The sequence below is a fragment of the Elephantulus edwardii genome, unplaced genomic scaffold (assembly GCF_000299155.1).
Source record: "Elephantulus edwardii isolate Elephantulus edwardi_28Jun2011 unplaced genomic scaffold, EleEdw1.0 scaffold00028, whole genome shotgun sequence".
NCBI lineage: Eukaryota > Metazoa > Chordata > Mammalia > Macroscelidea > Macroscelididae > Elephantulus > Elephantulus edwardii.
Window position 1 is genome coordinate 1,278,763 of NW_006399778.1, and position 27,404 is coordinate 1,306,166.

General features: G+C 39.1%; 1 protein-coding gene and 1 pseudogene across 1 annotated transcript in view; both read right to left on the bottom strand.

The window, feature by feature from the left end:
* STX12 (syntaxin 12) overlaps positions 1 to 26,123 on the bottom strand; it is a 45,228-nt gene extending 19,105 nt beyond the window's left edge. Inside the window, exons 1-4 of the mRNA XM_006883454.1 lie at positions 25,947 to 26,123; positions 9,941 to 10,010; positions 8,367 to 8,466; positions 1,504 to 1,641 (exon numbers count right to left, since the gene is read on the bottom strand). Coding sequence (XP_006883516.1) covers positions 1,504 to 1,641; positions 8,367 to 8,466; positions 9,941 to 10,010; positions 25,947 to 26,064 — 426 coding nt within the window. The 5' untranslated portion in view covers positions 26,065 to 26,123. The remainder of the gene's footprint in view (positions 1 to 1,503; positions 1,642 to 8,366; positions 8,467 to 9,940; positions 10,011 to 25,946) is intronic.
* On the bottom strand, positions 3,484 to 3,783 carry LOC102845114 (annotated as a pseudogene).
* Positions 26,124 to 27,404: the final 1,281 nt, after the last annotated feature.

Here is a 27,404-nt window from a genome sequence, read left to right on the forward strand (position 1 = left end):
TACCTTCAGTAAATTACTTTGTGCAAAAAACAATTTCTGTGTTATGCTCACCTCTCTGGGCTCTTACCTTTTCCTAGGTTTTGGCCTTATTGTTTTCATAGTTCTTAGATACTTTTGACAACCTGGGTTTTTAAAATCCAATATTTAATAATTATTTTCAAACAGAGGGCTGATCGGAATAACCTAGCCAGCAATATTCTAGCAAACAGATTTACTCATTTTTTTCTCTTCTTTTTATTATTTTTCTAGGTTTATTAATTTTTAAAGTTTTTCACATAAGACTAAAATAACAATGGAAAAGAAAATTAAATATAATTCTACTGGTCAGAGTTTTTAACCTTTGTGTGTATTTGTATTTGTGTGTATTTCTTTCTAGTCTTTGATCATATGCATACGTATTTTTCTGTAGTTTATATCAGTCTGTCGATTTCATAGCAGCTGATGTGGATGTTTATTAATTGGGTGGATAATTAACAATGACTAACTGATCAAAAGAAGATTCTCACCACTGGGCCAACTGGCAGCATCATGATAGATTGAGAAGAGATTAAGGTTGTTAACAATTTCAGCTAGCTCAGCTCCACAGTCAACACTCTCAGCACCAGCAGTTAGGAAATCAAATGATGAATTGCTCTGGGAAAATCTGCTGTCAGGGACCTCTCCAGAGTACTGAGAAGCAACAATGTCAACCTACAGACTAAGGTGCACCTGATTCAGGCCCTGATCTTCAGTTACTTGCTACGTATTTGAGAGCTGGACAATGACTAAACATAACAGAAGAATTGATGCCTTTGAGTTGTAGTACTGGAGAAGACTATTAAACATACATACCATGGGCTGCCAAGAGAACAAACAGGTCTGTCCTGGAGAGGGTGAAACCAAGCTGCTACTAGGAGGCAAGGATTTTGAGACTCCATCTCACATACTTTGGGCATGTAGCCAGGAGGGACTAGTCTTTGGAGAAGGACATGATACTTGGAAGGGTCAAAGGATAGTACAGGAGAGGAAAACCCCGGATAAGATGAATTTACACAATAACTGGAGTAATGCGGGTAGGTGTGTTAAAGACAGTGAGATTGACTTAGGAAAGAGCAGGGTTCAGAGCCATTGTTCATAGGGTCACTGTGAGTCGTTAACTGATTTGATGGCATATTAACATTGGTCAAAGGAGCTCTGGTGGTCTAGTGGTAAAGAATTGTGCTGCCAATGCAAAGGCCAGGAGTTCAACCACACCAGCTGCTCCATAGAAAGCTGGGCAATCTCCTCCCGTGCAATTTACTGTCACCTCTGAAAATCCACTGGAGGGTCAGGTATGGGTCAGTTCCAACTCAGTGGTATACAACAACAACTGGTCAAAAAGAAAACTCCTGGAAAAGAGAACTATGAATGTACATGAACGAAACACAATATAAGCAAATTATTGTATGTAAACCAATAAAAAATTTTTAAAAAGAAAAAGAACTGTGACATTTTCAGGAGGGACAGACGGGAGGATAAACTTACCGACAGGCGAGATCCAGCTCTCGCTCTGGCAATACTCTCCTTTTCTTTTTCTGATACTCGTCTTTGCACAGCCTGGAAATTGTTTAAGGCTGCAGAGAAGTCATTCATAAGGCGCTCCTTCTGAAGTTTCTGCTGGCGCTGAAGAAATGAAAGAAGACTTAAGATTTCCTATTAATCCAGAATCTCTGATTTATAATTCCCATAAAATACCAAATGCTGTTACCTAAGGAGTTCCAATGAGAAAAATTACTGTGAAATATATTCTTCCTTAAGTTAATAAATTTGCACTTAGCTAACTCAAATCCCTGGTTAATATTCGAGACAAACTAGTATTTTCCTTCTTTCATGCTGACAAACTAGAAAAGTGGTATCATTTACCATGAATGTAATTCAAAACTTTGGTTATCTATTGGTTCTAATAGTAATATAAATACTTTGAGATCCAGGTTGAAGCAAGACAGAGATGGGTTTCTGCTAAAATACTGAAATTATTCATCTCTACTGAGTCCAATTCTTTGAAAACCAAGGAATTATGTGGAGAGTTTTCTTGGTACAGACAGACTTAATATCTTTGCAAATTGGAAAGCTATATATATTTAAACATGCTACTTTAATATCTACAGGCTACCTTTACCAACCTTACTGCTTTTAAGTCTCAACAAACACAAATTGTTATGTGCCTAAACAGAAATTAAAGCTTGACCTAAAACAGCTTACCAAAAAGTATAGACATACAAGTAATAACATCATAATAAATATTTTCTTCACCCAATTTAGTATCAATAGAAGCTCAAAGATAGGAATAATAAGCAAGGATTCAAGTGGTCAAGAAAGATATCAAGAGGAAGCAGACATTGAATAAGGAAAAATAAAGCATGAATAGAAAAGAAACATAAGAAAACGCTAACAAAAAAGTGTAAATAAAGGCATCATGGCAGAAATCTGAAAGGGTATCAAAGAGATAATCTAGTTGGAACCAAATGTTTATTCAGGTGAATGAAACTGGAGAGTAAAGGATAAAAGTGGAATGACATGAAAGGTGCTAACCACAAGTTTAAAATAACAAGCTAAAGAATTTAAAGCTCAACCTCACAAAATGGTAACTCAGACAGATTAATCTGTTAAATGTAAAGATAGAATGAAAAAAAGAAACAAGTCCAAAAGATTATTTCAGTAATCTGGATTTAAAATTAGGAGGGCATAGTAGTGGCACTGCGAGTAGAAGAAAACGAATTATGACAGTAACCAGTTGTAGGAGAAGATGGATAAAGTCAAGCCTAACAACTCAACTGGCAGATTTATGGTAATTCTGAAAGCCAATGTAGATAAAGAGTCTTTTTGTCTCTGAAGCTATTATATGTTGCATAAACAATGTTGCTGTTAAGAGCTGTAGAGCCTTAGATGACCCATAGCAACCCAATGAATGAAAGTCTTGAACATAAAACTTTCCTCTTTTCTCCAAGTTCATAGAGTTTACAGAGGCAAGCTTTTTTTTGGAAGTGGATGCCACTTCTCCTTCCAAGCCTGTTTTATTCTGGAGATCCAAAAAAAGCAGGCCTGAGGGCTGCAATATTTGAACAATAATAAAAATGAAAAAGATATTGCTTCCCAATTTTACCATAAATAATGTTATCTTTTATGTGTACCACATTTCCATGTTTTCATACTTGCAAAATTATGATCTTTAACTATTACAATCCTGTACATTTTAATTAATCTGTTTTAAACTATTATAAATAAAACTATGAGCCCTATTGTAATAGATAATACTTACATAGTGCTTGTCATGTACCAATACTGTTTTATTCTCTTCATATAATAATTCATTTAATCCATACAACAACCCATAAAGTAAGTACTATGAGAAGTCTCTATTTTTTTAAAATTTTTTCACATATTATCTATTTTATTGAGATATTAATCTTATCACACATGGTCCAAGAATACACAAATAGTAAATGGAAGTATAATCGGATGTATTCAAACATCATAGCCATGCTTGCCTATGATCTCGCTGATATAAAACCACAACCACACCTCAGTGGCCACCAAACTATTAAGCAGAGCTTCCTTAACTGGGAGCTGTCTGAAGTGACCAGTTTGAGCACTACTGTTTTTTTTCAGGCTCTGAATAGCTGTAGCGATCTCAGCAGGGATTGGAGGAACCAGCTCCACCTTAGCAGAGTGCCAAAATGTAGCCAATCAAGGCTTCGAGTAAGTCACAGCAGCATTAACCATTGCCGAAGCTTTCTCCACCAGGTTACGGACAAATTGGACCATGGTTCTAGGACCCCCTGAGAAGTCTGTTTTGTAGAAAAGAAAACCAAGGTACATAATTATGAAGTCATCCTCCCAGAATCACAGAGTAAGTGGTAGAAGTAGAATTTAAAATCAGTAAATTAACTCTATAATACAAACTAAGTGAAGCATGAGGAACTCACTGCAACCCATTAAATCTTAGAAGAAGGCAATATATTTATGAGAAGATGTCAGAAAAGGAACTGACGTGGGCTAAGTACTCACGGATTTGGAAGTTAGGTTTGGGAAAAGATCTGGGAAGTGTCTTCACAAAATAGCAAAAGAGGTCATAAAAAAAGGTAAGATTACTGAGGGAAAACCTATTGAATAAGAAAGTCAGAAAACCAACATGGCCAAACCCTGGGGCACTTTTTGAAGGATACAGAACCAGGAAAGAAGGCTGAGACTCAACATGAGGCAAGAGAAAAACAGATCAGCATGGGAACACCAAAGGTGGGACCTAGAATAAAAGGAAATCATGGAAAGAAAAAGTAGTTTCTATGGAGACAGGATGGGCAAGAGGATCAAATGAAATGGAGAAGAAAAAACAATAATAACTTCAAAAAGAACACTGGATTTGACTATCAGATGATCACTTAGGAGACACATAAGCATGTACTGAATATAGAATATTCTGGGGGGGAAAGGATAGGTAGTGTGATGTATGAGACAGGAGGGAAAAGCTAGATGATGAGGTTAAGATTAGATGATGAAAGCATTACAAGGAAAAAGGGTAATCATAGCAGGAGAAAGAGAATCCAGGAAATACTGTGTTTATAGATCTATTTTATGCTTTTAATGATCCAAGCTAATGGATGGGAATAACAGCATGCATAATCAATCAAAAGTAACTTCTATTTGGTTTTGGAATACTCATTTTTTTATTACTAGATTTCACTTTCTATTTCTATTTTGCTTATATTACTATTTAGTACTTAAGGTCTTTGCCATACTCCACACAAAGCACTTAAGACTCCTTTTTCATTACTATTAAAACTATTTATAAGTGTGTACTTCTAAGCAATTCTATGTACAACAGATTGACACCCTGCTTGATCCTGTGACACCCTCACAGAGCTCACTGTGCATAAGCTCACCAGGATAGCTGCTGTACCAATCCATGTCATCGAGGGTCTTCCTTTTTCACTGATCCTCCCCCTTTCCAGCATTATGCCCCCTTCTTAGGATTTATCCTTCCTTGAAAACATGCTCAAAGCTTGATGAAGTCTCACGAAATTTCTTTGTAAGGAGCAGGGCAGCCACACTTATTCCAATACAGATTCATTTGCTCTTCTGATAGTCCCTGATATCTTTAAGACTCTTTACCAACATCACAATTACAGGCATCAATCCTTTAGTCTTCTTTATTCACCGTCCAACTTTTACATGCATCAGAAGCAACTGAAAATACCATGGTTTAGGTAAGGCACACCTTTGTCTTTAAACTGACATCTTTGTTCTTTCGCACTTTAACAGAAGTTCCTGACAACAGATTTGCCCAACAAAATATGTTGTTTGATTTCTCAACTGCTGTTTCCATGGTTATGGACTGTGGATCTAAGTAAAAATTAATCCACACTGAAGGCTTTAGTCTTTTATTCAGTATGTGCTTTAAGTCATGTTCACTTTCAGCAATCAAGGTTGTGTCATCTGCATATCACAGGTTTTTGATGGGTCTTCTGATAACGATGCCACATTCCTCTCCATACAGTCCAGCTTCTCAGATTATGTGCTCAATGTAAAGGCTGAATAAGTATAGCCAAAGAATCCAACCTTAGATGCCTATCTTTTCTGATTTTAAATCATGCAATATTCCCTTGTTCTGTGTGAACAACTATTTCTTGGTTCATGTACAGGTTATGCACAAGCACAATTAAGTGTTCTGGAATTTTCCTTCTTTTCATTACTATCCATAATATATTATGATCCTAATATACCATGGACTGCTAGGAGAACAAGTTTGTCCTGGAGAGGGTGAAGTCAGGCTGCTCCTTGGAGGCAAGGATTCTGAAGCTTCATCTGACACACTCTGGACATGTTATAAAGTGGGAACAGTCCTTGGAGAGGGATGTCATGCTTGGGAAGGTGGAGGGACAGCATAAGAGAGGTAAATCCTTGATGAGACTGAGTGATTCAGTGACTGGGGTAATGGGGGTAGGTGTGTCAAAGACAATAAGAATGGCACAGAATAGAGCAGGGTTTAGGGCTGTTGTACAGAGAGTCACTATGAGTTACAGGCGACTCGATGGCACATAACAACAGTCAAAAGCCTTTACATACTTTACAACTTTACAAAAAAAAAGTAAACATCTTTTTGGTATTCTCTGCTTTTATCTAAGATCTATCTGACATCAACAATGATATCCCTCATCCCATGGCTTCTAATAAATCCAGGTTGAATTCTGGCATTCTCTGTCAATGTACTGCTCAATTCTTTTCTTTAATTCATAATCTTCAGTAAAAATTCACTTTTGTATGGTACTGATATTGTTTGGTAATTTCTGAACTCTGTTGGATCACCTTTATTTGGAATGGGCACAAATGTGGATCTCTTGCAGTCTGCTGGTCAGGTAGCTATCTTCATAATTTCTTGGCACAGATTAGTAAGCACATTCGGGGCTGCATCTACTAGTTGAAACACCTCCTTTGGTACCCTCTCAGTTCTCGGAGCCTTATTTTTTTGCCTATGTCTTCAGTGCAGCTTGAACTTCTTTCCTCAGTACTATTGGTTCTTGAGTATAGTATTTGCAACAAAATTCTATCATGTATTCTCTGGCCTCATTTCTATCATTAAAGGCAACAACCAAGTTTTCCAAGAACCAGTCCTCCTTCTTTGTTCATAACTTTTCCATTCCAGTCACCAAGTATTATTAATGCATCTTGATTGAATGTTCAATCAATTTCAGATGCAGAAATTGGTGAAATCTTCAACTTCTTCATCTTTGGCTTTAGTGGTTGCTGCACATATTAAAATAAAAGTCATCTCCAACAGAGTAAAAAGGAAAGTCACAGACTGGGGAAAAATTTGGTAATGACATGTCAGATAAGAGACTTATATCTAGAATGTATAAAATACTTGAGCACCACAACAAGATAAAGGTAAATAACCCAATTGAAAAACGGGCACAGGATATGAACAGACACTTCACCAAAGAAGACATTCAGATGGTCAACAAATACATGAAGAAATGCTCAAAATCCCTAGCTCTTAGAGAGATGCAAATCAAGACAACTATGAGATATCATCTCACTCCAGTAAGAATAGCAAAATTTAACAGAGCAGCAAACAACAAATGCTGGCAAGGTTGCAGAGAAACTGGAGACTTAATTTACTCTTGGTGGGAGTGTAAAATGGTGCAACCACTATAGAAGGCAGTACGGAGCTTTCTCAAGAAGTTGCAAATACAAATACCATTTGACCCAGCAATTCCTCTACTGGGAATATACCCTAAAGAAATCATAACTGCCATTGAGGCAGATATATGCACATCCATGTTTATTGCAGCTTTGTTCACAACAGCAAAGAGTAGGACCAAGTGCCCATCAACAAACAAATGGATAGAAAAGCTCTGGTATATTCACACAATGGAATGCTATGCTGCACTGAAAAACAAGGCACTCATGCAATATTATCAAAATGGGTGACCCTGGAGGACATTATGCTGAGTGAAATATTTCAGTCACAAAAGGACAAATACCTCATAGTGCCACTGTTGTAGAATGGGACTGACATTGGGGTTGGGAAGAGACTGAGAAAAACTGGATAAATTATGTATACTGTATGAAACAGATGAGAGAGAGAACAGCTTAAAAATGATATATGATTGGGTATTATGGTTATGACAAGAGTCCAGAATGAAGGTTTCATAGTGGAGTTGGGGGGAGGGGATTGTATACCAATGAAGGAATTTTTTTTCTTTTCAAGGAGAGGAGCGAACTGGGAAGGGGGAGCGGTGGGCAGGGAGAAAAGTGCAACAATGAATAAATGGAAATCCAAAATCTCTGTAAATGTTCCTTAAAATTAAAAAAAAAAGTCATATTAACAAGTTTTTGTTTTATGCATATGGGTATTATTTTATCACCATGGCATTGTATTTCATGGCAGACCTGAAATGTTCTTTTTTAGGATGAATATGACACCATTCCTCTTCAATTTGACAGTAAAGGCATAGTAGATAACATGACTATCTGATCAAAAATTATCAACAGCAGTCTACTTGAGCACAATAATTCCTAGACTATTGATATTTTTTTTTTAAATTTGTGTGTGTGTGTGCGTGTGTGTGTGTACGGTCAAATCAGATCTGACTGGTACAGGAGGAGACTGTCCCTCCTTCTCCAGTAGAGCATCTGGTGGATTCGAACCGTGTACCTCTGGGATTGCAGTGCAACTTCTTGCCATTAGGCCACCAGAGCTCCCCTAGACTATTGATCTTGATGTGTTCTGTTTCATTTTTTACAACTTCCAATTTTCCTAGATCCATATTTCAAACATTCTACACTCAATCTTTCCACTAAAACCAAGTCTTTTCCCATTAAAAAAATACAATGTGGAAAATACCAACCTGCTCTGAAGTAGATAAGGGAAGAGGTAAGGACCCTAATTCTTTCAGCAATTCATTTGTTTCCTTTGCAAGCTGATTCGTAGAGTGTTGTAACTGTTGCCTAAGAAAGAAAAGACTTGTTTTAGTATATTCTCCCTTCTTGAGAGCTGATACAGCATAATTTTATTTTCAGAGTGCTTCACAAGCAGGAAGCGGAGAGTATTTGAAGAAAATGAGCTCATAACCACTCAAAACCACCACAAAATTCCAGAAACACAGCCCAGTCAAACTCACATCTCAGCATCTCAGACCAGACAGAATATGCTGAAGGAAGCAAAGGTCAGAAATTTTAACCCTGAAGAAAGCACAGATTAGGAATTTTAACCCGTCAGAAGAGAAAAAAAGCTTGTAAGAAGTTCTGAGAAATGTAATTGTCATCCACACTTGAACTTAGCAATTTAACAAAAAGCATTCCTACTTTACTGCCCAGGAGTTCTACACAGTTGGTATTTGTCATCTACTAAAGAGAGCGAATCCAGGCACAGGTGGTTGGCAGCAACATACATTCAAAGCACAGCTTTCCACCTAGGGCAACCAGTAAGGATCTACTTTCCTACTCTTGTATAAAGTTAGTTCTTTATCTTTGACTTCTTACCTGCCCTTCATGATTGACTTTCTGGCTCTTTCCACTAAAACAAAGAAGCTAGATGCTATTTAAAAATATGTACATAGGAAAAGTATAGCATTTAAAAAGAACATGCATTAAATGGATTGGAAAATAGTGCAAATATGAAAAGAGCTTATTCATGGTTTCATCTCTTCTCTGGTCATTCTCATGTAAGTTTTAAGGAAGACAGAGAAACCATACCACAAATTATTTATGCTTCTTCTACTGCAAAGGACTTACAGGGGGAAAGAAAACAAACCACCAAAACAACCCTCCATACTTTTGACATGGAGTTAAGCAGGAGTCTGAACATTCTAGACAACACTAAAAGCCTCCATTTATCCTATTTCACATTTCCCTTGGAAAAGTGCAAAACAAGAACAGCAATTTTCTCACTTCACAAAGTCTGGGATAGAAAACAAAGTATTTTAGAGATGAAGAATAGAACTTCTAAAATCATAAACAACATCAAAAGGATGTATGAGACAGAATCAGGAGTCTCCATCAACAAACTACTGTTATTTCCCTCAGGCTCTCTTGGGTCATTTGGAATAAATTGTTCTAATATTAGAAAGACTCATCTAGATCAGTTCTGCAGCTCATCAGGAGCCTTATGCCAACAAGGAGGTTCATTCTGAAAAAGTGTTATGTATAATGTAATAGTAGTAAGGGTTCCTTTTTTCAGCTTCCAAAAACTACTCTGCTAAACTGCCCACAGAAAGAATGAACCAGATTTCAAGAATCAGTAGACATTATAATTCATGAATATATTCTGTTGCCCTTCTTCTAGCTCCAGCCATGTCATGCTTAGATGTCTTTCTGCCTTTACACAGGTCAGAAACCTGCTTTAAGCTGCCACACAGTATGGGTATCAAATGTGTCTTCAAAGGACCCTCATAAAACCCAACCTTATTGGGAAGCTACTCACAGATTTTCTTGTAATTTGCTTGAGTCCTGCTTAGTTCCTAGTTGACTCATCAAATTCTTTATCTGAGCAGCTGGTGAGAGGGAAAAAAGAAAATTTCTTTTAAAAGAAAGTATATTTTTCATGAGCATCCTTCTTCTCAGACCACTCCTCTCTCCCCACATCCTGAATAAGTAAGTAGCACTTCAAATTATTACTTTATCTTGAGATCACGTTTTTTTCAACAAAAATGTAACTCCAACTTTAGAAGAGAAATTCATAAAGATTAAAAATTTGCCTTCTGACAAAATTCTCTAAAATATAACTATTCTATCAAGTGCAAGTTACTTACATATTAATGGTTACACAGGAAAATGTTAGCATTATAGTTACTGCCTTCCACTAATGCAACATTATATATGATATGTTGTCTTTGTTGTTACAGTGTTGTTGAGTCATAACCTACTGATAGGTGACCCTCCAGTGGGTTTTCAAAAGCTGCAAATCACACAGAGAAAATTATCCCATTTTTCTCCTGTGGAAAAAGCTGGTGGATTCAAACCTCCAGCCTCTGGGTTGGCAGCACAACGTCTTAGTCACTAGGCTGCTAGTATTCTCATATGTGCTATAAGTAACTATTTTTCTTCATTGCTAACAAGTGAAACTCCTTCTGAGTAAGTAGTGGGAATTAGCATACCACTAAAGTTATCAACTGGACAGTCATGCAAAGAATTTTTTTCCCTCACTACATGTTTATTCAACATAAAACAATTCCCTCCAACTTTACAGAAGTGCTGACCACATCCACGACCAAATCAGTCTCTAAACTGGAATCCAGGTGCTGACCAAGTCCCAGCCTTGGCCTTCTTGTCAGTACCAGGAAGCACTGCGCACCTGTATGTGTGTGTGTCTGTTAGCCTCCCCTTGAGTCAGTCTTGCAGGCCGTTCACCTTCCAGATCTGGCCTGCCAGTCTCAGGACGGCTGTGGCGCGAGGTGGTGGGCACACTTTCAGGGGACAAGTGGAGGTAATCAAGCAGATTAGATAGCCTTGCTGGTAAGGTACCAATAGAAATGTCTACAGGCGAACCATTCCTTCACACAGCCTTGTGACCTAAGGTTCTGCCTGGCCTTCATGACATAAAGGTTCGGCACATTTTTGTCCCACTAGTTCAGGGTGCTTTGGCATATGGACATCCTTCCTGGCCATCATCACCCCCTCCTTAAAAAGGAGCTCTTATATGGCAATCTGGTTCTTCTTGGGCATCAACATCGGACAGTGGCTGCATTCAAAGCCAACTCTGCAAATAATTTATAAAAGAGGGTTGTTGTTGTTGTTGTTGTGTGGTGTCAAGTACAACTCATAGAGACCCTATGAACAACTGATCTAAACTCTATCCTGTGCCATCCTCATCATCTCTGACACACTTCAGCCCAATGCTGTCGTCACTGTGTCAGTCCACCTCATTGAGGGTCTTCCTCTCTTTTGCCACTCCTCTACTTTTCCAAGCATGATGCCCCCTTTCAAGGAATAGTCTCTTCTAACAATAAGCCCCAATTAAGTGAGATGAAGCTTTGTAATTTCTGCCTTCAAGGAGTATTCTGGCTGCACTTTCTCCAAAACATATCTGTTTGTTCTCTTGGCAGTCCATGGGATATTCAGTGTTCTTGTCTAACACCACAGCTCAAAGACATCAAGTCTCCTGTCATCCTTACTTATTATCCAGCTCTTAGATACACAGCAAGTGACCGGAAAGACCAAGGTCTGAATCAGGTGCATTTAGTCTTCAAATGGACATCAATGCTCCTCACTAATTGAGAGGACACTGACTGCAGACTTTCCCAATGCAATACACATTGCCTGACTGCTGCTACCAAGGATGTGGATTGTGGATCCAATAACATGACATCATTAACAATTACAATCTTTTCTCCATATATCTTGATTCTACCTATCAATCCAGTGGTGAGAATTTCTGGTTTTTTGATGGTGACTTGTAATCTATACTGAAGGTTGTATTCTTTAATCTTCCACAGCAAGTGCTTCAAGACTTCCTTACTTTCAAGTAAGGTTGTGTCATCTGTATAACACAGGTTGTTGATGGGCAAAATCTTGAATGATTGACATTCATTGTCAAAAGACGATGAAGGGAATATAGTCACTTAACAAAAGGAATTGATCACTACCGAAATATTTCAAAAGTACCATCTGATCAAGATAATGGTAATTAAGGAAGAAGCTGAAGCCAAACTAAAGGCATGGAAAAAATTGTTAGGACCTTCCAACTAGGCACCAGATACTGAGCTAAGTCCCTGATAAACATTACCTAATTGGAGCGAACCCTTTAAGGTGTTGTATGGCTTTTTGGGTTTTTTTAATCAAGATCCATCTTCAGTAATTTATTCTCAGTCTGTCTTTTTTCACCAACAGTATACATTTCTTTCCTATATCATGGAAGAAATCACAATAGAATTTATAGAATTAGTAGACAGCTGTAAGTGTGTGCTTGGTAGGGATGTTGTTCACAAGTGTTAAATGCTCTGTACTTTAATCAAGATTATCACAGTGTTGCCGGAGGATGGCTCTGTGAGTTAAGTACATGACTGGTGAACAATTTTATAACTAACAAAATATCCACGAAGGCCCTCAGCATCTATGGGCAAAAGGGCCAAGTACACAGTGGTCTCTGCTCCTTCTTCTGGGATTTTGTTTAAGATATCAGTTCTCACTCAGCCTGGCAGCAGCCATTCAAGACCTTGTCACCTTTCCTCATTCACTCAAGACTATTTCTGGCAAGGATTCTGGACAGGGCAGTGACCCCAATATTCAATATGCCATATGCGGTATTAGACCAGCCCTCCTTCTGGTGTGCCCTGTTCTTTGTATCTTCCACAAACTTGTTCAGGAGCACCACCGGCTCTTCCTCTGTGATGGTCTCACTCTGGAACTTCTACTACAGCTCTGGGAGCAGGACTTAAGGGGCATGATGCTCATAAAGCTTGACATGTTCACCGCTCTGTCTTGGGGTTTATTAGAGGCAGCAATTCTGCGCAGGTATTTCAGCTATTAACAAAGTTTGTTTTCAGTGTTACCTCTGCTTGACTATGAAGAGGCATATGATCAGCATTCTTTTTTTTTTATGATCAGCATTCTTGAAGGCAATTCCCACGTTGTTGATAAGCACACCTAAACCCTGTCACCCCTCACTGCACAGCAAGTCACTTAGGGTGTGGATGCTCTGCACTTCGTCCACGTTCAGCTGGTAGCCCTCCGCCACCAGCTACACCAACATCTGGTCCCACTTCGCTTCTCATGCCGTGAGCACCACGTTCTTGGAGAACTAGTCACATGGCTCAGGTACCATGGTGGCTAAGGTGATGCCCCTGTTGCTTCCAGTCTCCAGAGCCATGTGAGGAGAGGATGAATTGGCCAGTGGAGGTGAAGGACACCTGTGCTGTATGCTTTAAGTATTACTATACCATATTACATGTGGGGGAACTGAAGATTATCGACCTTACAGAGCTAATTTATTCATTCATTTACATTCAGTTTTATAATCTAAGGGAAAGATATCTTAAACAAATATAGATCAGGTGTTACTAGGAAAAAATACAGATTGGACAGAGCTAGAATGACAAAGCGGTCAGTGAAGTGAGTGCTCTTTGATAAAGTGACACTGAGCAGAAATCTAAAAGAAGTGAACAATCAGACCATGCAGGTATCTGAGCAAGGCATTCTAGCCAGGGGAATAAAGTCCCCAGAATAAGACTGCCTGGTGTGATGGAGAACCAGCAAAGTGAGAGGGAAGGAGGAGGAAAAGCAGCCAAAGGGGTCAGGGGGGAGCTGGTGGTGGTGGTTGTTGTTGTGTGATGCAAAATTGACCTGCTAGTGGGTTTTCAGAGGCTGAAATCACATGGAAAGAGACAGCCCATCTTTCTCCTGAGGAACAGCTGGTGGATTCAAATCGCCTGACTTTGGGCTGCCAGTGCAATTTATAAACTACTGTAAGGACTTCAAATTTTAATAAAATTGAAGCTACAAACAAATTTTGGGAAGTCATATCCATCTCCATGGCTAATCCCAATGATTACATTCTTTGAACCACATAAGGCTGACTCTGAAGGAAACAGAATGTAATACCACAGGTCAGGCCTGTGTTTCCCAGTGTTCCGCTTAGCCCCACCCTACTTATCTGATACCTCCCTAACTTAATTGCCCTTTGCTCCACATAAGTTGATGTCCTTGCTCAAACCTGTTCCTTTCCCAAACTTCCTCCCACCTGGAGGAATATTCCTTTGGAATAACTAACCAGAGTCCAAGGTAGTGCCAGGCACACAATGAGTATATAAATAATTGTCCATAATTTGGTTTTGCCTGTGGAGAAGTTCACAGAGATCTGTTCTGCTAAACCAGAAGAAGCACCTCTCCAGGGGTTCAAATTCACCAGCAGCTCTGTGAGTGATAAATGGGCAATCCCGTCCCATGGAGGGTCAGCTGTGAGTCGATTCCCAGCCAACAGCAATGACTTAAGACTTTTACACTATGGCACTTTCTCTGAAGCAGAAGTTATGAATGAATATGACTTTGATATGAATATGATTAATGAGACCAAAAAATTTAAATCACACTAGGCCACCAGCTTGATGGTACTAGGCAAATCATCATGCTGGGTCTCTTTTTAATAACTGTTTAAGATATTTATACTTAACTGACATTTACTGAGTTCTTAGTATTCGCTAATTGTTTATTATCCATGCAGGGTTGCTGTTTGTGAAATCTTTACAACTCTGTGAAGACTACATGATCTCTAAGTATTCCTACCATTACTCAATCCCAAAATCCAATAATAATAATAATATGACTCTAGTACAGAATGATGCTGTGTAAACATTAGTGTTTCTGCAATACAGAAATCTGTCTTAGAGACTACCTGTAAATTATTTTTTACTGACTATAAGCCACTCACTTTTGTGTTTGCCTCACACACACAAACCCCTCCAGAAACAGTTCAATACATGACTCATAGAGGTAGGTCTGACAAAAAAGTCAAGGAATCAGATCTCATCTTATTTGCTTTATAATGTAGATGATCTGGTGACCTAGTGGCAAGGAGCTGCACTGCAATCCAGAAGTCATGCATTTCAAGGCCACCAGCTACTCTGGGGGAAGGATGGGCAATCTCCTCCACGTGAGAACTGCTCTGAAAACCTGCCCAGCGGGTCAGGTATGGGTCAGTTCCGACTCTATGGTACACAAAAACAACAATGTAGATGATGTCAAAGTGCAAGGTGTTAATCATCTATTAAAATTTATTAAACACCATAAGGTTTGAGCAGAATTTTAGACAGTATTCAAAAACATCAGTCATTTTCTATACAGTCTCAGCAAAGAATTCGTTTCTTCACCTAGACTTCCCTGGTTTTGTTAGGATGGCCTGGATTTGTGTTTGGCCTTTTACCCTGGCCCCCACTCAAGGAGGATGACACGAAGAAGGGGCTTTATAAAGTCATTTGCCAACTAAGCATAATTAATCCAAACCTCCATCAATGATAAATGCTTCATATTTTTCTGAAAGTTTCCAGTAAGACTCAGCAGATATCCCAAAACTCAAATCATAAGGGTGATGATCATGCTGTGTTTACTAGAATCCCAAGAAGTAAAATTCTTTTGTTTAATGACCTCCATAACTACCAATATAAGGAATTTCTTTCAAAACTTTCACTGATCTATTCTTAAAATGTATTAAAATCTATACTTAAAATGTATTGCTTGCTATGTGTCAGAGAGCTGGACAATGACTAGGGATGAAAGGGAAGAAAGACAAGTGATGCCTTTGAGCTGTAGTGCTGGAAAAGTGTTGAATACACCCATGGACTGCTAGGAGAACAAAGAGGTTCATCCTTGAGAAGGTGAAAGCAGGCTTCTCCTTGGAGCAAGGATTCTGAAGCTTCATCTGACATACTTTGGACGTGTTACATGGAGTGTCCCTTGGAGAGAGGTGTCATGTTTGGGAGGGTAGAAGGACAGCGCAGGAGAGGAAGACCCTCGATGAGATGGATTGATTAAGTCACTGTGGCAATGGGGGTAGGTGTGTCAGAGACAACAGGGTTGGCACAGCATGGAGCAGAGTTTAGTGCTGTTGTACATAGGGTTACTATGCAACTTGACAGCACCTAACAACACCAACAACACAGCTACAATGAAAATTACTTGACTTTTAAGTCCTTTAATAACTTGTGGTGTTGTGTATCATCAAGTTGGAACCGACTCACAGCTGACCCTCTGGCATGTTTTCAGAGGCAGTTAATTGCACGGAAAGAGATTATCCACCCTTCTCCCGCAACAAAATAGAATACTTTATGTAATTTCAAGTCATAAATTAATTTATAAAATGTTTCACAAACAGGAATGCTCCAATACAAAATATTAAAATACATATACTAGTAGTAGACATATATGGGCCACCATGATTTTCAGCTACTCAGATTTCTTGGGAAACTGCTATCCAAGTTAAAGCATAGGCCAGGAGAGGATTTCTATAATTGCATTAAATGAGTGAGAGCCTGGCCTCACTCCTCCAAACCCACCACCAGAGTACTCTTGGGATACCGATGTACCACATAATTATATCAAAATCCTTATTAACTCAAATTCTTTTTTCTCTTGATATATTCTATTACAGAAAACACAAGGTATCAACAAAAAAATTCAAGGCAAAAAAATAATTTGGTCAGGTTGTTGTTGTGTACCGTCAAGTTAGAACCAACCCACACCTGACTCTCTGGTGAGTTTTCAGACTTTTCATCCCTCTCTGGCAGAACAGCTGGTGGATTCAAACTGCCTGTCTTTGGCTTGCAGCACAGCTTCTAGCCACCAGGCCACCAGTGCTCCCTTATGTGGTCATGAAAAGGTTAAAAATAGCCACTGTATTTCAACAGTAAAGCTCTAAATTAAAGTGAAAATGAACACTAAATATCTAAGGTATAATATTTGGTGAGTCCATATAATGGTAAGGAACAAAAACTCTTGAAGAATGGATTTCTGATTTCATATTTCCTAGCTGAAAAATACTAGAGCAAGCGGCTCCTCTCCTCTGTGCCTTAGTTTCTTTATGTAAGTAATGAGAATAACAAGATAACACACAGAACAAGATGATGCGAAGATGAAATAACATAAAACCATATTTAGAGCAGTGTCTGGCATAAAAACACTCAATTAAGGATAGCTATTATTGTTATCAAATGCAAGACAATGAAAAAATGTACTTAGGGATGATAAAATCAATTAAGTGCACAGTGAAAAGCCAATTGCTGTGTCAGGCACTATAGCTGAAGAGAAATGTATAATGGATGGTCAGTCTCTACTCCTACAAAACAAAAGAATACAAGTTGTTGGTTTGTTGTGTTTGTTTTGTACCTCTGATTTTCTACTACATTCATTTCACATCTTGTTTGTGAACAATATCATTCATGACATTCTTAACCTATATATACACCATTCTTTTTTTTTTCTATTTTAATGAAAGTTTATAAAGAACTTGGATTTCCATTCATTCATTGTTGCATATTTTCCTCCCTACCCCTCGCCAAGTTCGCTTTTTTCTTTGGGGAAAAAAGTTCTTTCATTGTTATACAGTCTCCCACCACCACCACCACTACTGCTTTATTATGCAACTCTTATTCTGGACTCTTGTCATGCCAACAATAACTAATCATATATTCCTTTTATACAGTTCTCTCCCTCACCTCTTTCAATGCCATATACATTATTTACCCCCCCCCCTTTTCCTTAGTTTTTCCCCAATCCCCATGTCAGTCCTGTTCTGTAACAGTGGCATTACACTTCACACCATACACAAAAAGCAACTCAAAGCGGATCAAGGGCCTAGGACTAAAACTAAGGATTAAAAACTTCATTAGAGAAAAGCTTGAAGAACCCTAGAAGCACTAAGCCACAACCTGAACAGACTTCTAAGCATTCTGAAAAAAACTACATCCAGGAGAAGATAAAATAGATGAATGGGACTTTCTAAGAATCAAATCCCTATGCATATCCAAAACCTTCTCCGACAAGGTAAAGAGGAAAGCCACAGACTGGGGAAAAAGATTTGGTAATCACATGTCTGATAAGGGACTTAAATCTAGAATTTATAGACTACTTTAAGGCCACAAGAAGATCAACAACCCAACTGCAAAATGGGCACAGGATATGAACAGACACTTCACCAAAGAAGTCATTCACATGGTGAACAAATACATAAAGAAGTGTTCAAAATCTCTAGTTCTAAGAGAAATGTAAATCAAAACAACTATGAGATATCATTTCACCCCAATAAGAATAGCAAAATTTAACAGAACAGCAATCAACAAATGCTGGCAAGGTTGTGGAGTAACTGGAACCCTTATTCACTGTTGGTGGGAGTGTAAAATAGTGCAACCACTGTGGAAGGCAGTATGGCACTTCCTCAAAAAGTTGGAAATAGAGATACCATTTGACCCAGCAATTTCACTACTGGGAATATACCCTAAGGAAATGAGAACTGCCACCCAAGCAGATATATGTACACCCCTGTTTATTGCTGTTTTGTTCACAACAGCAAAGAGTTGGAAAGAATACTTTCTCAATCATGAGAAATTGCCTCATTAAACAAATATGTCTTATGCACGGTGTAATGGAATAAACTGTGTCTCCAAAATTATTATTGTAAATCCTAATCTCTGAGATTATAATCTCAACTGGGAATGGGTTGTCTTGGTCATGTTAATGATTAGTAGTCTACACAGTATGTCTTCAGTTAATCTTTTTTTAAGATCTAAAATGTGGCTAAATAAGCAAACAAGAAGTAGAAATGGAGGTGAGAGATGCCAAAACACATTAAGATCACCCAAGAGTAGAAGCTCAAAGAGACTTTCCAGAGCGGATAGAGGCCTTCTAGAGCCAACACTCCAAACCCAGACTTCGAGCCACTTAAACTCTCAGAATGTAAATTTCCGCTTGTTAAAGTCGCCCACTTACGGTGTTTCTATTACAGTCCTTGCTCATTCTCTCATTGCCATGAGTCAGAACCAACTCACAGCTGACCCTCCACTGGGTTTCCAAGGCTGTAAATTGCATGGCACTATGACACAGGGTGTAGGGAGGGAGGTGTGTCAGAGGCAGTGAGATTGGCTCCGAATAGGGCAAAGCTCAAAGCTTCTATGCATAGGGTCGCTATGAATCACAGTTGACTCAACAGCACCTAGCAACAACATGTCACCAGAGCTCCCTTCTGTAACAACAGCACTAAATAATTAAGACACAAAGTTCTAACTAAGCACTTTACATAAATTTCCTCATTTAATCTTCACAACCCCATAGACATCATTAATACTACTGCACTGACAACCCAAAAGGAATACAGTTCAAATCCACCAGCTGTTTTGCAGGCAAAAGATAGTCAATCTCCTCTCATTTAATCTATTGTCTCTGAAAATCTCCTGGAGGGTCAGTGATGACTCAATGGTCAGAACACAACAAATACTTTATAGATGAGGAAACAGAAATAGACAGGTCAAGTAATACATTCACATGGATAGTAAAAAGCAAACATAACTGGGGGAGCAAGGGTGCAACAACTTTCAAACATTCCACTTTTAAAATCCCATTCATTTTTAAATAAATTTATTTATTTATTCAGTTGAGATAACGGATTTTAAAAAGGTTAAAATAACCTGTCCAAGGTTAACAGTACCTGAAGTAGCAGACTCCATCCCAAAAGTTCCTGCTCTTCCTTTTTTTTTTGAGATTTTTAATGAAAGTTTACAAAGAACTTGGATTTCCATTCATTCATTGTTGCACCTTTCCCCCCCTGCCCAAGTTTCTGCTCTTCTGTTACCTCCCTCTACTTTTCAAAAGTAAAAGAAGGCTCAGTTAGAAGGGGAAAGATTTAAGCACAACCCAAAAGTTCTGTATAATTCAGACAGTTAATGAGACAGGGAGAAGAAAGACATTAAAGTAAGGTGGAATGGAATGGGAAAACTTTAAAGCAAAGAACAATGTTTATAAGCAGTAAAAAACCCAGCTTGCCTACAGCAAAGGCTGAGAAGTGGGAAATATGACTAGCTTCAGATCTCAAAAAGAGGAGTATGCTAAGAGTTGATGCAGCAGAGAGCAGAGAGCCACTGTCAGCTGCTGGGGTGAAAGGTACAATAAAAACAGAATTTTAGACATCCCACTGGCATGTTCATCTGTGTTATCAAGATGAACCAGAATAGGAAGAGCATGACCACCAGGGCCACTAGTTAGAGTATGCTGCTGGAATACAGGTCCGATGAGATGGTGAAGATTTAAGAGGGTGGCAATGAAATTAAAAGTAAGAAGCAAATAGGAAAATAATTTCAAAAGAAGAATCCACAGAATTTCATGATTAGTTTTAGAAATACAACTGCTCATTAATTTAAGAAACAAAATTCTATAAATAAATTAAAAACATAAAGAAACATAAACATAAACATGGGTTTTTTTAATTCTAAGAGTAAACTTTAATGTTATGTGGTTTCCTTTCCTTTCACAACAGAGGCAAGCATTTCTCCTTTGTACCCCACACATACCAATACTAGCCTTTTGTACTAGGCAGTCAACCTTAGCTGTACCTATAACAACCCACAGAGAGGCCTTCTGTATTATCAGGCTAATGGGTTTAGGAATTCCAAACCCACATCCGTGGCTAAACCACTTAGGAGGGGAAAAAGATATTCTTCCAAATTTTCAATGGGCACAGGTCCATGCAGGCTTGTGTGGTGTGAGATAATATCTGTGAGTTCACATTTACAGAGTGTATTTGGGTGCTATCTGCCATGTGTGGAAAGGTTTAAGAGAAAGGGACGAGCCTTTTAACCAAGTAGAAGCAGTATCAACTTTCTAATTTCCTAATTTCTATTTCTTCACCAAACAATTCTATGGCAAGAATTTCAACTTGTAGTGTATGGAATCATAGGATGTGACAGGCACCACAGAGGAAAAGAGATAGGGAAAATTCTGAGTATGAAAACCTCATTAACACCAATCAATTGAATAACAATGCCTGACTACTTCTCTGATCTTTTCCCCTGTAGTGGCAAGAAGCTGTGCTGCAAGCCCAAAGGCACACAGTTCGATTCCACTAGCTGCACTACAGGAGAGGGATGGAGATTTGCTCTTCCTGTGTGATTAGCTGCCTCTGAAAATCCACTGGCAGGTCAGCTTCCAACTCAATGAATCAGTTCCAATTTGATAGCACACAACAACAACAACGCTCTTCTTTAACTGTAGTCTAGTCATATTGATCCTTCTTACTATTCTTTGAAAACCCCAAGATCTTTGCTTTTGCTATTCCTGAAGCCAAAAATAGCACCTTTACTCCACTTTATTCAGGTACCAACCAAAGTGTCATCTCCTTAGAGATCATCCTTGACCAATTTAACTAAAATAGCATACCCACTTCCACTTTCCCCTCACACTCTAACCCTTTAGACAGTTTTCTTTTTATTTATAGCACTTATTACTTGGCAATATGTATGCTATTGTCAAGACAATTAAGATTCATAGAGACTCCATGTAACAGAACAGAACTGCCTACAGGGTTTTCTAGGTTAAAAGGTTTACAGCAGCAGCTCTCCCAGCCTTTCAACAGAGGAGGAGTTGAGTGACTTCAAGCCATCAATCTTTCAGTTAGCAGCTTAGTACTTAACTGTTAAAACTCTAAGGCTACCCCTCCACCGCCCCAACAATAAAGGCAAAGGACCTTATTCACTTTTCTCAGCACCTTAAACAGTGTTTGGTACATAGCTAGTGCTCAAAGAACATTTACCAAATACAAGAAAGAATGCATTTACCTTATGCTCTGAACTGAGATAAGTACTAGTAATATAAAGATAAGCCATGTCCCCTGCCTCAAAGGAGCTGACATTCTACAGGAAAGACAGATACTCTACAAGAAAGGAATAGGAGAAAGACACTCTGAAACACTTAAGAGTTGACACTCTGAAGAATTTCCGCTGGAAAATGAAAATAAAAGTCTTAATACTTAAGTGTTAACTGCTAAAGAATTCTAATCTCTCTCACAGCCACTGAATCAATTTTGACACACAAAGAGACTAAGAACAAAAAACTATCCCATCGAATTTCTGAGGCTGCAAATCTTTTTTTTTTAATTTTTTAAAAAATTTTATTATTTTTTGTGCATGTACCGTCAAATCAGATCTGACTGGTACAGGAGGAAATTGTCCCTCCTTCTCCGGCAGAGCATCTGGTGGAGGCTGCAAATTTTAATGAGCACAGACTACCCATTGTTCTCCTATGCAGTGTCTGGCATTCAAACTACTGACCTTTCAGGTAGCAATACAACACTTAACCCACCACACCACGAGGACTCCTTACAAAAGTTAATTATAAAAAGGCTAAATGCTGGTCTTAAGAGGTAAATCTGGTTTTAAGTTTTTTGTTGTTAGGTGCAGTGGAGTTGACTATGATTCACAGCAGCCATATGAACAACGGAGCTGAAGCCTGCCCTATGATGCACCATCCTCACCATCTGATATCACCATGCGATATACCTGTGCCCATAGTTACAGTCACTGAGCCAATTCACCTTTTTCACTGACCCTCTACCTTTCAAATTTAGGTACTAGTTAGTACCTATTAACTTATTAACTATTTAAGGGAACTCTGGTGGCCTAATGACAAGAAGCTGTGCTATAATCCTAAAGTACTCAGTTCAAATCCACCAGCTGCTCTGAAGGAAAAGGAATTTACTGGTGGTTCAGCTGTGAGTTGCTTCTGACTTGACAGCACATGACAACACTTACTGGCTAACAATAATATATCCTCTTTCAGACTGTATCCTAATCTTTTTTTTATTATTATTTTTTTTCTGTGAGTGTACCGTCAAATCAGATCTGACGGGTACAGGAGGAGATTGTCCCTCCTTCCCCGGCAGAGCATCTGGTGGATTTGAACCGTGAGCCTCTGGGAGTATCCTAATCTTTTAAACTGAAATTCTACTGCTCCCTCTTTTACAGACATACTGTAAAATTAGGTTAAGATAATACAGTTTCAAGGGAGCTCTGGTTGCTTAGTGGTTAGAAGTTGCACTGCCAACCCAAAGGCATGTAGTTCAAATTCATCAGTTGTTCCGCAGGAAAAAAATGGGCAATTTCCTCCCTTAAAATTAACTGCCTCTGAAAATCCACTGGAGAGTCAACTCCAGGTCAGTTCTGACTTGTGGTACACAACAATTTTCAAACAAAGATGATTTCATTAAAGATCTTTCATAGTGACTGGAATACAGTATGTACTCAATAAGTGTTAGCTATTAATGTGATTAATGGTTTACTAAAATATCCTCTTGAGTCTAATGTCCATCAAAAGCTGTTGTTGTTATTAGTTGCTACAGAATTGATTTTTACCCTTGGTAACCCACCAACCTTTCAGTGAAAATTCAAGCATTTAACTATATGTGCCATCCAGAGACTACTTGTCTTACTAATTCTATCTGCAAGAAAACCTTCCTTTTCATTCTCACAGTCCCTAACTGCTATCTCTAAATTCAATCTCTCTTCTAATTAAATGTACATATTCTTAAATAATTAAATCTAAGCTTCTCAGCCCAGAACTTAAGCTTTTCATGTTTGTGTCTCAACTAATATTTCCAACCTTATTTTCTATTCCTTTTCTTAGACCATCATTCCAGCCAAACTGAATTACTCTACTTTTCTTAGCCACACCCCACATTTTCCCATGACCATGGGAAATAATTTTATTCCCTCTCCCTGGAATACTCTTTCTCTCTTTATCATCAAAACTCCAAATCCTTTCTATCATCTTCCCAAAGACCTTTCCTGATTTCTCCCAACTGAAAATGGTCTCCCTATGCTGAATACCCATATGTCATTTATACTCCTTCTAAAGAACTGAGACCTTTCAATTTTACATCTTGGATGTTTATGCATTTCCAAGTTCCCTGAAGAAAGAATTTTGTACCAGTTTCTTTACCTTCTATGTAGTCCAATACTCAAATATATGTTAAAGAAATATTTCACATGTAAGCAAACAATAAAATTAGACATAACCTCGACAGTGTTTTCTGCCTTGAGCCAGAGTTTCTCATCTAACCTGTATGACTGACTGCTCCATCACAAGAAAAAACTAGAACTTTCAAATCAGTGGAGAGAGAGAGGGAGAGAGAGAGATTGATTATTTCTGGGTTTAATAAGATACACGTTTTCATTTCCATTTCTAAATCATTTGGTCTCAAATCATTCCCCTTCCATCAAAAACTTTCTACCTCTCAAGTTTAGAACCAACTAGTTCTACATTTTAACTCAGTATAGCCTAGCTCACAAAACCATGATAATAAACAACAATGATCATCAGTGGTTCTGAATTAAGTTGCTGGGAGCTCTGGTGGCCTAGTGGCAAGAAGCTGCACTGCAATCCCAGAGGCTTGTGGTTCAAATCCACCAGATGCTCTGCTGGAGGAGGGACAAGTCAGATCTGATTTGATGGTACACACAAACAAAATAAAAACAAAAATTTTAATAATCCCAAATTAAGTTGCTGCTGCTGACCTCTTGTTTATAAGGCTCTAAGGAGCGCTGGTGTGTAGTGTATAGTTTTGCAAGACTAACTTTAAAGGTTCAAACCCATCAGCACTCTGTGGGAGAAATATGGGCAGTCTCCTCCTAGTAAAATTTATGTAAGAGGACCGTGAACTGAAATTAACTTGATGATATTTAGTTCACTTGTTTTATGCTAATTAATTTTCAGGCACAAGAAACAGGTTGTGCTCAAATGAAATCACTCATTCAGCTACAGTCTCACTCATGTATTAATGGTGAGTAGGGAGTTTCAGGACAAGCAATGACATTCTCAGAGAACATGCAATCACGATGCTCCTTAGAGAAGGATGGTGGTAATGATGTCTCACATACTTTGGGTATGTTGTCAGAAGGGGCCAGAACTTGGAAAAAAGTATCATGCTGGGAAAGGTACAAGTAAGCAAAAGAGATTAAGACCTTCAATGAGACAAAACGACATAGTGACTCCAACAACGAGCCTGAGCAAGGGGAAGATTGTGAGGATGGTACAGGACAGAGGAAGGTTCTGATCTGTGTGTTGTTCATAAGGTTTCTGTGAGTCATAGTAGACTCAATAGCACATAACAATGATATTCTGAATTCTACTACGAACTCTGCCATGTTTACTTGCTACGGATTGAGGTTAAGTCCCTGAGCTACTCTGTACATCAGGTTTGTTGCTGTGTGTTTTTGGAGTCCGTGAAGTGAACACAGCATTAGTGCTGACACTTCTGGTGATGGCTCAGCTACTGAAATGAGAAGCTAAATACCAAGAACAACAAAAGACTCATATGCTTGAAATTTAAAACTGAGTACAAATCCTTTCCTACAAAATAAAACACGCAAAAAAGTAAAGTGAAATCTTTCTGGTGACTCTTCCTTATAGAAGGATTCCAAATTTATTAAAGGAAGAACTATGCTTTAAGTCACTCAAATGCATGCAACTCACCACTTCCAAATGAAAACTCAAGATTACCCAGAAGCTAGTTACTGAATCGAATGTAAACCTAAAGCCTAAATCAGTAAACAACCTCTGATTTAAATTACCCAAATATGCGAGATGGGTGGGAGGAAAGTGAATGACAGGAAAAACTAGGCTCACAGCTCTCCAGGTCATTCGCGCGCGCGCACAGCGCACACACACTTGCGGGCTCTCACACTTACAAAGCCCCTACAGACTGTCAGATCAGTTGTTTTGGCCCCAACACCGCGGGGGGGAAACTAAGAAACTCGAGCTTCAGCTGCGGTTCGAGACCCTCAAAGAGTCGGCCCTGACAAATTCAGGGGTGACAGCCTGACGCCTCTAGGGTGGAAAGTCCTAGACAGCCAGGTAATTAATGGCTCTGATCTTAGACCCGGTTGAGTTCCACATCCCCAAAGCTTCACCAGGCCGGTCCCAAGACGGTCCCCGCCCCCTAGCACAATCCCCCATCTCACTGGCTTGGCTGATCCTCTGGATGTTGCCGCTGCATGTCTGGATGATGCTGTTGAAGTCCCGGAGCTGAGGCCCTGAGGGCCCCGGGTTCCGGTACATGTCTAAAGGACCATAAGACATGACAAGGAGGTGAGACAGGTTCGCCCTGGACTGCGCTCCGACCGGAAGCAGCTGACAGACGGGACAGGGAACCTGACAGAGAAACCGGGAAGAGAAAGGGCGTGGAAGAGGCTGGGGCTGCGTGCGCATCGGTCCCGCCCCTCACGCAATACGCTTGCGTCCGGCCTGCCACGCCCCGTTCTGCCCCAAAGTGCGCAGGCGCCGCTGGGGCCGAATCCTGGGATAAACAGAAGCTAGGGTACTACGTCACTTTATTGGGGATCAAAATTGGATCCTTGGTCGCCAGTATTGTTTTTCACCAGAACGCACGGATTCTTTTATTTGCATAAAATTATTAGTATAATTTGATGCATAATATATATTTATGTATGTGTGTGTGTGTACACACACACACATAATTTAATAGTGATCTCAACCCTAAACTTCATCCTATTAGATTCCGTTCTGAGGATTCAGACCCAAATATAAGAAAATTTAGTAACTTCGAAACTTAACTAAAACTAATCCCTAGTTTATTCTCCATATTAAAAATATCCTTTTTATCGGTATCCTAAGTGGTGATTTCCTGAACTATATTCATAAATGTAAAATTCATTCCTGTAAATAATTTGGAGTCTAGAACTTAAGTGTCCCTCTAAGATAGCATTTTATCAGAATGTGAGTTAGGAGGTCAAGACGGGAAAAGTGCAGTATTCTGTCTGTGTTAATGCAGTCACTCTGCCCTGGCCTGCTAAACAGCAGAGAAAGAAGGAAATTCCTTGTCTGTGTTTACAAATGTGGGCGGAGACCCCAAATTATGAACAAACCTGCCTTCAGCCACAGAGCTATTTTGAGTAATAGTATGTTACATGGTGTACTTTCTAGAAGTCCATTGCACAATCCATTGCGCAAGACAGGCTAGGCTCACTTTGTTGTTATGTGCTGTCGAGTCTCCTGCGACTCATACCGACCCTATGTATAACAGCCCTAAATCCTGCTCTATCCTGTGCCAATCGCACTGCCTCTGACACACCCATCCCGATTACCCCAGTCCATTGAATTAATCCACCTCATAGAGGGTCTTCCCCTCCTGCGCCCTCCCAAACATGATGTCCTTCTCCAAGGACCTGTCCCTCCTTACAACATGTCCAAAGTATGTCAGACAAAGCCCCAGAATCATTGTCTCCAAGAAGCAGCCTGGTTTAACCCTCTGAAAGATGAACCTGTTTGTTTTCTTGGCAGTCCATGGTACATTCAATACTATTCTCCAGCACCACAGCTCAAAGGCATCAATTCTCCTATCCTTTGTAGTCATTGTCCAACTCTCTGATGCATAACAAGTGATTGTAAAGACCATGGCC